General features: G+C 41.1%; 1 protein-coding gene across 1 annotated transcript in view; it reads right to left on the bottom strand.

Annotated features, from left to right (window-relative positions):
- The window catches only part of LOC120049054 (ankyrin repeat and BTB/POZ domain-containing protein BTBD11-A-like), a 191,620-nt gene extending 181,270 nt beyond the window's left edge, over positions 1-10,350 (bottom strand). Inside the window, exon 1 of the mRNA XM_038995312.1 lies at positions 9,486-10,350. Within this exon, the coding sequence (XP_038851240.1) occupies positions 9,486-10,350 (865 nt within the window). The remainder of the gene's footprint in view (positions 1-9,485) is intronic.
- Between the last annotated feature and the right edge of the window lie 2,228 nt (positions 10,351-12,578).

Genomic DNA, 12,578 nt, shown 5'->3' with positions numbered 1-12,578 from the left:
AAATACCTAAATACTCATCATAAAACATTTCCGAAAAATCGATGGTGTATAGCAAATTAAAGACAAACATCTTGTGAATCCAGCCAATATTTCCGATTTTTTAAGTGTTTTACAGCGAAAACACAATATAGCATTATATTAGCTTACTACAATAGCCTACCACACTACCGCATTCATTCATCAAGGCACGTCAGCGATAGCAATAGGCACGTTAGCGATAGCGAATAAACCAGCAAAAGATATATAATTTTTGACTAACCTTGATAAGCTTCATCAGATGACAGTCCTATAACATCAGGTTATACATACACTTATGTTTTGTTTGAAAATGTGCATATTTAGAGTTGAAATCAGTGGTTATACATTGTGCTAACGTAGCATCTTTTTCCCAGAATGTGCGTATATTTTTATGGCACTCAACTATTCTGACCAAATAACTATACATAAACGTTACTAAAAAATACATGTTGTATAGGAAATGATAGATACACTAGTTCTTAATGCAATCGCCGTGTTAGAATTCTAAAAATAACTTCATTACGACATCCAGCTTAGGTATAGCGAGAGAGTACCCAAAATCTGGGCGCAAACGACTATTTCACATGTTCGACAGATATATGAAATAGCATCATAAAATGCGTCCTACTTTTGATGATCTTTCATCAGAATGTTGTACAAGGGGTCCTTTGTCGGGAACAATCGTTATTTGGATTTAGAATGTCCTCTTCTCCAGTCAATTAGCACGGAAAGCTAGCAAAGTGGCGCTAAGCTCTCCTTCCTGAACAAAGGCACACAACGCAACACGCCTAACTTCCCGAATAAATTTCAATAATCTAATAAAACTATATTGAAAAAACATACATGTGACAATATCATCGTAAAGTATCAAATAAAATCAAAGCCGGAGATATTAGTCGTCTATAACGACAGCTTTACAGAAGGCAATAGCAGGTCACTTCTCGCGTGTTCCAGAAAACAGGAAATTGGGGTCACGTCATGCCAAGAGCTTTTATTCGACCTCAGATGATGTTATACACTCCATTTCTTCTCTCACTGCCTGTTGACATCTAGTGGAAGGCGTATGAAGTGCATGTATACTAATAAATATCAAGCACATTTATAGGCAGGCCCTAGAACAGAGCATCGATTTCAGATTTTCCACTTCCTGTCAGGAAGTTTGCTGCAAAATGAGTTCTGTTTTACTCACAGATATAATTCAAACGGTTTTAGAAACTAGAGAGTATTTTCTATCCAATAGTAATAATAATATGCATATTGTACGAGCAAGAATTGAGTACGAGGCCGTTTGAAATGGGCACCTTTTATCCGGCTACACAATACTGCCCCTGCAGCCCAAACAGGTTAAGGTACCATGTTCATCTGTAAAAACAATAATACGCAAGTATAAACACCATGGGACCACGCAGCTGTCATACCGCTCAGCAAGGAAGAAGCCACTGCTCCAAAACCGCCATAAATAAGCCAGACTGGTTGGCAACTGCACATGGGGACAAAGATCGTAGTTTTTGTAGAAATATCCTCTGTTCTGATGAATCAAAAATAGAACTGTTCGGCCATAATGACCATCGTTATGTTTGGAGGAAAAAGGGGGACGCTTGCAAGCTCAAGAACACAAGCCCAACCGTGAAGCACGGGGACGGCAGCATCATGTTGTGGGGGTGCTTTGCTGCTGGATGGACTGGTGCACTTCACAAAATAGATGGCTTCAAGAGGTAGGGAAATTATGTGGATATATTGAAGCAACATCTCAAGACATCAGTCAGGAAGTTAAAGCTTGGTCTTCCAAATGAGTCTTTCAAATGGACAATGACCCCAAGCATACTTCCAAAGTTGTGGCAAAATGGCTTAAGGACAACAAGGTATTGGAGTGGCCATAACAAAGCCCTGACCTCAATCCTTTTGACAATTTGTGGGCAGAACTGAACAAAGTGTGTGTGAGCAAGGAGGCCTACAAACCTGACTCAGTTACATTAGCTCTGTCAGGAGGAATGGGCCAAAGTTCACCGAACGTATTGTGGGAAGCTTGTGGAAGACCACCCAAAACATTTGACCCAAGTTAAACAATTTAAAGGCAATGCTACCAAATACTAATTGAGTGTATGTAAACTTCTGACTCAACTGGGAATGTGATGAAAGAAATAAAATCTGAAATAAGTAATTCTCTCCACTATTATTCTGACATTTCACATTCTTAAAATAAAGTGGTGATCCTTATTGACCTAAGAAAGGGGAATTTTTACAATGATTAAATGTTAGGAATGGTGAAAAACTGAGTTTAAATGTATTTGGCTAAGGTGTATGTAAACTTCCGACTTCAACTGTATATACAGACTTCATTTTCCACTTTAATAATGTTTACATGTCTTGCATTACTCATCAAGACAAAGGAGATGATTGTGAACTACAGGAAAAAGAGGTTTGAGTACACCCCCATTCTCATCGACAGGGCTGCAGTGGAGCTGGTTGAGAGCTTCAAGTTCCTTGGTGTCCACATCACCAACAACTAACATGGTCCAAGCACACCAAGACAGTTGTGAAGCTGGCATGACAAAACCTATTCCCCCTCAGGAGACTGAAAAGATTTGACATGGGTCCTCAGATCCTCAAAAGCTTCTATAGCTGCATCATCAGGAGCATCCTGACTGGTTGCATCACTGCCTGGTATTGCAACTGCTCGGCCTCCGATCGCAAGGCACTACAGAGGGTAGTGCAAATGGCCCAGTACATCACTGGGGCCAGGCTTCCTGCCATCCAGGACCTCTATACCAGGTTGTGTCAGAGGAAGGCCCTAAAAATTGTCAAAGACTGTGCTTTCTGCTACCACACGGCAAGCGGTACCGGGGCGCCAAGTCTAGGTCCAAGAGGCTTCTAAACAGCTTCTACCCCCATGCCATAAGACTCCTGAACACCTAATCAAATGGCTACCCAGACTATTTGCATTGCCCCCTCTTTTACACCGCTGATAGTCTCTGCTGTTATCATCTATGCATAGTCACTTTAATAACTCTACCTTCATGTACATATTACCTCAAATAACCGGTGCCCCTGCACATTGACTCTGTACCGGTACCCCCCCCCCCCCTCCCCCCGTATATAGTCTCACTATTGTTATTTTACTGCTGCTCTTTAATTACTTGTTACAGATAAGAATAAGAAATACAATATATATATATATATATATATTTTAACTGCATTGTTGGTTAGGGGCTCGTAAGTTAGCATTTCACTGTAAGGTCTACACCTGATGTATTTGGTGGATGTGACTGATAAATGTGATATGTATATACTGTATTCTGTACTATTCTACTATATCTTGTCTATGCCACTCTGACATTGCTCATCCATATATTTATATATTCTTAATTCCATTCCTTTACTTAGATGTGTGTATTAGGTATTTGTTGCGAATGTTAGATATTACTTGTTAGATATTGCTACACTGTCGGAACTAGAAGCACAAGCATTTCACTACACCCGCAATAACATCTGCTAAACACGTGTATGTGACCAATAAAATTGGATATGATTTGACTACTGTCGATAAGAAAATTGGGTGCATTGTGAAATTAGACAATTACAGCTTTGAAATTTAAGAATGTTTCTTAACACCAGGTGCGTCCTCAGCCAGGCATGGGATCTCTAATTGGGAAAGAAAAACTTAAATTGTTGCACCACGGCTAAATTGTTGAATTTGTCATCATTTGTTCCACGTTTAGAGCATGAGTCTGCCTATTCCTGAACACAGCAACACAGATCATCGATATCCCTCTTTACACATCCAGCTGGTATCACCTTAACCACAGGCATGGAGTGAAGCGCTGTCATGGGGAGATCCTCTGGTCTTTAGCTTGTGTAAAGACTTGACTCTTATGCATGTACACAAACACACACACGAGCAGTATCACACCGCACTTGTCGACCTAAGACAAGTGACCCAATATGGGTATTATCCACTGGGTAGGGATAAACATGTTTTATTATTTTTAAGTCTGAAATACAAGATACAGATACTGACTGAATACAGAAGAATGCAAGAGTCCAACTCCCAACCCAGTCATTTTCATGACAGCCTAGATCCTGGAGAGGTGGGAGTGGAGGGCAACAGAGAAACAGCAAGCTGTAAAATAGCTGGATATTGCTTTAGAAAGGAAATCACAAGCTGAAATCCATTCTGCTGGCGAAGCCAAGGCTGTATAGCAGAAGCCTCTGAGAAGATCCTTCTTTGTCCTCAGCACTCTGGTAAACACACCTCCAATGACACGCCAGGGCTGTTGCCTGGTTACTGCAGAAATGCGGCATTGTGGGGACCACTTCACCACCTCCACAGAGGGATAGGAGGGAAAGAGGACGTGGGCAGCTTACACAGGTTCTCACCCCTTCGCACTGAGGCAGGTGATGTGGCTCTCAATAGCACCGTTTTATTTAGTGTGACTCAGCTCGGCAGGTGATTCTGCTGTGTACAGCAAGGAAACCTCAAATCAAAGTCAGGGGAGTGAACCAAATCTAGCTTACTATGCATAAAAGGAGTAACTCTTGCCAAGCATGGTGCAGCGACATGGATTTGAAATGAAGTGACGTCAACTCAATTAGACTTTCTGTGTGGAATGCTAGTACATCTACATTCCTGGATCATATTGTCTTAGATTACATCTTACATGAGAACCCCGACGACACATCGTATGGCTAAACTCTTAGACATATAATGTAGCGCACTCCATGGGGTGCAAGCCCAGAATGCTGCAGTGTTGTCACCATTACTCCCTCATATCGTTTTCCCATGCACTGATGAGTCACACGTTAATACAGTAGCCATGCCATGTAGGCAATGAAGAAATATCTCCTGCCATCTACCATATCAAGGAGATACCTCTGGGAGTTGGATATCAATGGTGCCGCATGATTTCTGACGCAACGTGTGTCGCTGTTGCCAAACAAAGACAGGAATACTGAAATGTGCAAGCAAAGCTGTAGGAACTGCTTACTTTTCATCCGTTGTCAAATTCTCTTTACACTATCCATCAACGTTAACTTATTTTAATAAGAACATAGTTTATTCATACTTCCTTATTATGGTCTACTCTGCCCTGAGTTGTAAATAATTCACTGTGCATGGAAATCAAATGGCCTATTTTGCAAAGCAGAGTTCATCCAAGAGCAGAGCTCTAAGAACTAATCTTGGCAGACAGTGCCAAAAATGAACACCCGCCAAATGCGGTAGATTTTGGCATTGGCGGGTAAGAATGACTAATTAACCAGCCACGTTGGCGGGTGGTCAACTCGGGGCTCTACAGTGCAAGCAAATGTCAAGTCTAGGCCCATGTGGAAGTTGTGATTTATAGCCCAAAAAATGCTGCCGTAGCTGTTTAAGTATTTCTGCAGTTTTGTTTAAAATGCACAAAGACATACGAATCCTAGCGTTATATCCCACCTCACGCAGTAACACCTCCTGCCTGGGGGACTGCGCACTGCGTGAAGCTGAAAAGAGTCAGTTTTAGATCAACTTGTATACCTGTGCTCATTGCTTCTATCTACTATAGTGAGACTTCCTTGTGTTTCTTGGATATTTACATTTAAAAACAACCTAACTTGTGAACAAAACAATGTTTGAGTCCACTAACGAAGAGATCGTGCTGTGAAAAAGTATTTGCCCCCTTTCTAATTCTCACCTTTTGCATATGTTTTTATATTGAATGTTATCAGATCTTCAAACAAAACCTAATATTAGATAAAGGGAACCTGAGTGAACAAATATCACAATTATACCCATTTAATTTATTTCAAAAAACAAAGTTATGCAACACCCAATGCCCCTGTTGAGAACAAGTAATTGCCCCCTTACATGCAATAACTGGTTGTGCCACCTTTAGCTGTAATGTCTCTAACCAAATGCTTGTTGTAGTTATTGATCTGTCTCTCATGTCGCTGTGGAGGCAACTTGAACCACTCTTTCAAAGAGAACTGCTGTAACTCAGCAACATTTGTAGGTTTTCAAGCATCAACTGCCTCTAGTTAAAAGATCACAGAAACATTTGGGGGCTGAGTCGCCTTTACCACGGTAACCTTAAAATGGTCAGCTGAACTTTTGTCTCATCTGTGATATTTTGGTTAAAAGACTCACAAAATATTGCATTGAAAACAAGAAATGTATTACTAGTAATGTATTACTACCTGGGACCAACACTCTACATGTTTCATTTATATTTTTGTTCAGTATAGTTTTGGGCTCTGTTGGCAGAGTTACCTTCATGCTTTCTATTACGGAATACTCTGGGCAAAAAGACCAGTGATTTAGTCCATAGACTTCATACCTTGCCGGCTGGATACAAATTGACCATAAAATACTCTGTCCTTGGTATGATAACCAAAGAAAATGGGATTCCCTTTCTGTTACTTCTTCATCCGTAGAGAAAGACAGTGGTCAAAGCCGACCTGTAGTTGAGGTGCATCCGAAATGTAAAGTTCACTTTAAGATGAAAGCATTAATGTTTGAACCTATTATTTTCGTATGAAAACAGTCGTAAATAAAGTATTGTTTTATTTGAAGGCTGAGAGCTGTGCCTTATTTTATAAAAAATAATTTCTCCCACCATCCGTCCTCTGAGTCTCCCCTTACATTTCCCCCAATCACCCCACAATGACCAGATAATCCCCAACCCTTTACCACCCCTTCCCCATGGACCTGAAAGCAAAAAAAGTAACAAAAGTCTAAATAAATATTGGTTTATATGAGTAGGGCTTTATCTAAGATTGTTCTTAAAGAGTGAAGTATATTTGTCCAGAATTCAATTGTACCTTATCTACCAGAGGTGTCGACTCGAGTCACATGACTTGGAATCGAGTCACAAATATGATGACTTGCAACTCAAGTTTGACATTAACAACAATGACTCGTGAGGTCTCTTCACAGTCCCCAAGTCCAGAACAGACTATGGGAGGCATACAGTATAACTAGATCAAACTCTATTCCACATCAAGTAACTGATTCAAGTAGTAAAATGTAATTAAAAAAACGGATAAAAAATACACCTTATGGAACTGAGGGGACTGTGAAGCTACACAAACATAGGCACAGAACCATGCATACACACACACGATAACATACGCACTATACAGACACATGGATTTTGGGTTGTAGATATTTGGTAGTGGAGTAGGGGTCTGAGGGCATACTTAGTGCGTCGTGAAATCTGTTGTGAATGTACTGTTATGTTTTTAAAATTGTATAACTGACTTAATTTTGCTGGACCCCAGGAAGAGTAGCTTCTGCCTTGGCAGTAGCTGTTGGCGATCCATAATAAATACAAATACATCCAGCCACAAAAGCATTAGTGGTGTCGGCTCGCAGTCTGCGTTCCAATTCATTCCAAAGGTGTTCAATGGAGTTGAGGTCAGGGCTCTGAGCAGGCCAGTCAAGTTCTTCCACACCGATCTCTTCCACTATTTCTGCACTGACCGCGCATTGTGCACGGGGGCATTGTCATGCTGACACAGGAAAGGGATAACCCCAAACTGTTGCTACAAAGTTGGAAGCATAGAATCATATAGAATGTCACTGTATGCTGTAGCATTAAGATTTCCCTTCACTGGAACTATGGGGCCTGGCCTGAACCATGAAAAACTTCCCCACACCATTATCCCTTCTCCACCAAACTTTACATTTGGCACTATACATTCGGGCAGGTAGCGTTCTCCTGGTATTCGCCAAACCCGGAATATTCCATCGGTCTGAGAGGGTGAAGCGTGATTCATCACTCCAGAGAACGTGTTTCCACTGCTCCAGAGTCCAATAGCGGTGAGCTTTACACCACTCCAGCCGACGCTTGGCATTGTGCATGGTGATCTTAGGCTTGTGCGACTGCTTGGCCATGGAAACCCATTTCATGAAGCTCCTGACAAACAGTTCCTATGCTGACGTTTCTTCCAGAGGCAGTTTGGAACTCGGTAGTGAGTGTTGCAACAGAGGACACACACATTTTTTTAGCACTCAGCGATCCTGTGTTGTGAACTTGTGTGGCCTACCACTTCACGACTGAGCTGATGTTTCTCCTAGACGTTTCCACTCCACAATAACAGCACCACCCCAGTTTACCGGGGCAGCTCTAGCAGGGCAGAAATTTGACGAACTGAATTGTTGGAAAGGTGACATCCAATGACGGTGCCAAGTTGAAAGTCACTGACCTCTTCAGCAAGGTCATTATACTGACAATGTATGTCTATGGAGATTACATGGCTGTGTGCTCGATTTTATACACCTGTCAGCAACAGGTGTGGCTGAAATATCCACTAATTTAAAGGGCTGTCCACATACTTTTGTGTTTATAGTGTAAATGCATAAAAATACACCTAATCCAGTTCCCACCTGTGACTGAAAACAGGGGGAGAGATGCCAATTGAAAAGCTCTCTTAAAAATGTAGCTAGCTACAGTATCTAGCTATATTACATAAAATGCTGTGTTAAACAGCTAAAAGGCTAAAAAGTAACAATAACTGTAAAGCTATCAGTCACTAGTGGAAACATTTACAACTAGTAAGGTTGCTAGCTAGCACTCCTAGCAGCTTATTCTTACTAGCTAGCTGGCTAGTATTTACTGTTGGTGTAACTAGCTAGCAAATTAGCATAAACTAGCGCTAACTGGGCTAGTCATTGTCTATATCACAGGTAGAAACACATTCCTAACCACAAAGGGGTAACTAGCCCCCAGGGGCCCAATTACCCCCTAGTAAGAGCCCCCTCTTACCCCCCTGGGGTGTGGCCCCAACACACTCATCCAACATATTACTACTTTACTCAAATGATCTAAATTTTTCTCTCTAAACAAGTAGATTATTTATCTTAAGGCTTTCCTTCTTGTATATTTAAAAAACAATTATAGATCTAACTTCATTGGAATATATCTACAACACAGAAAGTGTTAATTGTGACATCTTTGGGTCTTAATGCAAATTAAGGGGGGGGGGGTTAGTTGCCCCAGGAAGCTAGCTACCCCCTACTACCCTAACTTTGGCAAATAGGTTTAAAAAACGCTTAACCTATGACAAAATGTGGCTTAAAAATGCATATTATGAACCAATAATCTGTGCGTGATGACGTAGATTTTGTTCCTCTATCAAAATAGCTCAATTATGAAAGACCCATTAAAATAAGCTTTATGTAGTCACCTCTATAAACAGTCCCTCAACTCGATGTGAGGTGACCTTCATTCACAACAACATTGGCAAAGGCCAATGATACAAACAGACGCCTATTAACATATCCCTATATCCCCTGATGCACTGGCAGATCTGCCAGCCAAATAATAGAAACAAAAACAAAGGATCTGTGCCAACGATGTGGTGAACAAAGTACATTCTGCTTGAAACCACATGAGTTTCCAATGAAAAACCCACAACATATAATATCCGATTGCACTCAGGACACATTTCTGTCAACAGAAAATGAGCAACATGTATTTTGTTTTTCTTACCACTTGCATTATGCCCACATATGAGGTGCTGGTTGGGCTGCAGCAGACCCCAGATCTCTGAGTCATTGTTGATGGCCTGCTCTAGGGACTCGAGCATAAATGTGGAGGTGCCGTTGTCATTCTCGATGAGCGCGATCCGCTGGACTCGGCTGAATACCTCAAGGAACAGGCTTTCCACACAGGCAGTGAAGTATATAGCTGCGTGTTCATGGACCCGGAGTGCCACTCGATTCTCAACCATCCACTTGAAAAAATGTCCTACAGAAAAGACGAGCCCGCACCGTGCTGACTTGCCCCGGTAGAGTTTATCCCTAGTGCTCATATTATAGAGTGAAAGTGCACCGAGTGCTGCGGTGATGCAGTTGACAGAGATGGTCCAGGAGAGAACCATCTTGATGGCGCTTTGGATCTCGTGCTTGGTGCACTTGGCATAGCGCAGACTGAGGCGCTGAGCCTCCCGGGCGACCCTCACCAACGCCCGACTGACCAGTGCTGAGAGCTTGGCCAGGACCTCTTGTGACGGGCTCCCCACACATAGCTCCTCTTTCTTCCTGAGTGCGCACTCCACCTCGCTGAGGCTCCATGGCACGTCCTCAAGCTCGGGAAGCTTGGCGCATTGGCTGGAGAACTCCAATATATCCGTGTCCTCCGCCAGGACGGTGTTGACCGTGTCCAAGCTGTTGTGTCGGCTGTGCATAGATTCGGTCAGATGCCAGCAGTTTCCCCCATGCGCATATGACAGATTCGTGTACGAGCAACACAGCGAAACACTGGAAGACCTGAAGGAGTCAGCGGCTCCACCATAACCGGAATCGAGCGTTAAATCCTCCAGCGTCCTCACAGTCGTCTTACTCTTGCCTGTCATGGCTGCATTGCATACTAAAGGTCTGCTTTTTCAATGAATGCCCTGTCTCTGTCGCAGCTATTCCACAGCTGCTGGCTCCAATAGTTATATTCGGCTACATAAAATCTCTGTAAATGAAGTGAATGTTTTACCTAGTTTTCGCTTTCTTGCGTTTACTGAAAATATTCCATTAAACTGGTCTTTCTCTAACTCATGTGTAACCTGAGAGAGATCGAATCCACAAGCCACTGCATCAGGCGCAGCACGGACTCGTGCGTGGAGAGGAGGGGCTATGCACATGGTGGGCTGCTAAAGGCCAATCTGATGCCTTTATAACTCTTGACTGACATAATCAATTTGTCAACTGGGATGTATGATGATAGTAGCTGTTGATGGGCACATTAAAAATGTTTCAAATATGACTGGTAAAGGATTTACTCAAAAATATGAGTCTTATATCATAATAAATACAACAGATTTAAAACAGGCAGATTAAGAATGACACTCGTCACATTTTTCCACCTGCTAATGATCAGGCCTAATGGCTGGGAGGGTGTTGCATTTAGCACATTAACAATGCCTGTCTACACATATGAAATCACACTCCGTACGTTACATGCACATATTTATGCGATTGTTGTGGATAGTCAGATTAATATGATAGTTGATTAAAACATTTACACGCTTTGCAAGAAAAATGATTTCTATAATTATCCTGTTTACATGGACACATCTGAAATCAGGCTACCTGATAGCACTCTGATGAATGCAGAAAATCGGCAATCTAAATGAACATTCAACCACTGTGACCATGCTATTTTTTGAATATATGAAATTTGTATGTGAAAATTACTTCTAAGGCGCATACATTCAGTTGTTCCAAACTCACTTAGTTCATGTTAAAGACTTGCTCGGCTGGTGCTTGCACATGTGCAGATCAAATATACAGCTGAGATGCCGATTGGGGTGTTTAAATATGCTAATAATTCGAAAGATTGCTCAGATTGCTCCTGTGTTTGATCTGAGTATGCTTACTTCGATTTTGGCCTTACGCTGATTTAAGATAGGCAAAGTAAGGTGTTTACATGACTATTGCATAATCTGCCTACTGCCATAACCAGTTTAATAGTGATGCATGTAAACGTACTTACTGATATAAGCTACAAATCAATAGACTGCTTGGGTAAAATTATTAAAAAGAATTTGACTATGGCAATGATATGAAAATGGAATGAATACAGGATCCTGAAATACACAAAAAATAAACATTCACAATATTGATGGAAAGGATAATAAAACATCAGTGTCTTTGGGGTGAAGGTCCTATCTTCACAGGGGTGCACCGTTACTGAATGTTGGGACTATATCAGATATGGTTTTCTGTCAGGTGGGTAGGGTTAAAATAATGTATCATGTCCGCTCAGCTCAATGCTACATTTCTTTCTGCAACGTTCTGAATGGCTCACATTACTGAACATACCCTTGCAGTCCTACTGCAGATAATCTTATGAAAACATCATCAAATTTCAAAAGGATATAAAGGAACAATGCATTGCTAATCAAGAAATGGCAGTGGGCTAAAGGCTATATGAACATTTTAACTATCTATGTAGTTTGTACAATCCTAATTGATGGGGTCTTTTTTATATTTCCTAATTTGAGTGCCATAAAACACACAGTCCTGGTACTTAGTTACCTTGCTTTTCATTCAGGATTTAGATTTATAGCGTTACCACATTATTCTACATTAGTTTTACTCATATGCATAGAGCTCTTTATCACATCCATTGCGTATTGCGCAATATGCTAGCAACATTCATAACAACTCACCCAGCAAAATTTGCCACATGAAGAGCTTATAAATGCTTTTAGCATTTTTATGCTAAATTAATTTATGTTATAAATGCAATGTAATGCATATGAGGCTTATAAATGTTCATATGTTTATAACATTTGTTAGAACCATTCGTAATGTGGTCATGACACTTTTAAAAAGCCTAAAATGAAAAAAAGCCTATTATTCATTCGTCATTCATTTAAAATACACTTAATGTAAATACAGGTTGTTCATAGAAAGAGCTTCCAATGCTGTTATAGCTCTAGACACACAGATTAGGCCCCTGGACTAAAAAGCACATTCAATGCAGATTAGGGAACACAATGGAAAGAAGTCACTGACTTTGTGTTATCCTTGTAAAGATTTTAAAATGTATGTACTGTGTGTATATATGATTTTTTTTAAACTGGCA

This window comes from Salvelinus namaycush, chromosome 6 (assembly GCF_016432855.1).
Source record: "Salvelinus namaycush isolate Seneca chromosome 6, SaNama_1.0, whole genome shotgun sequence".
In the NCBI taxonomy this organism is placed as follows: Eukaryota; Metazoa; Chordata; class Actinopteri; order Salmoniformes; family Salmonidae; genus Salvelinus; species Salvelinus namaycush.
The sequence above is the reverse complement of the archived record's forward strand: the minus strand, read 5'-3'. Positions and strand labels throughout refer to the sequence as shown.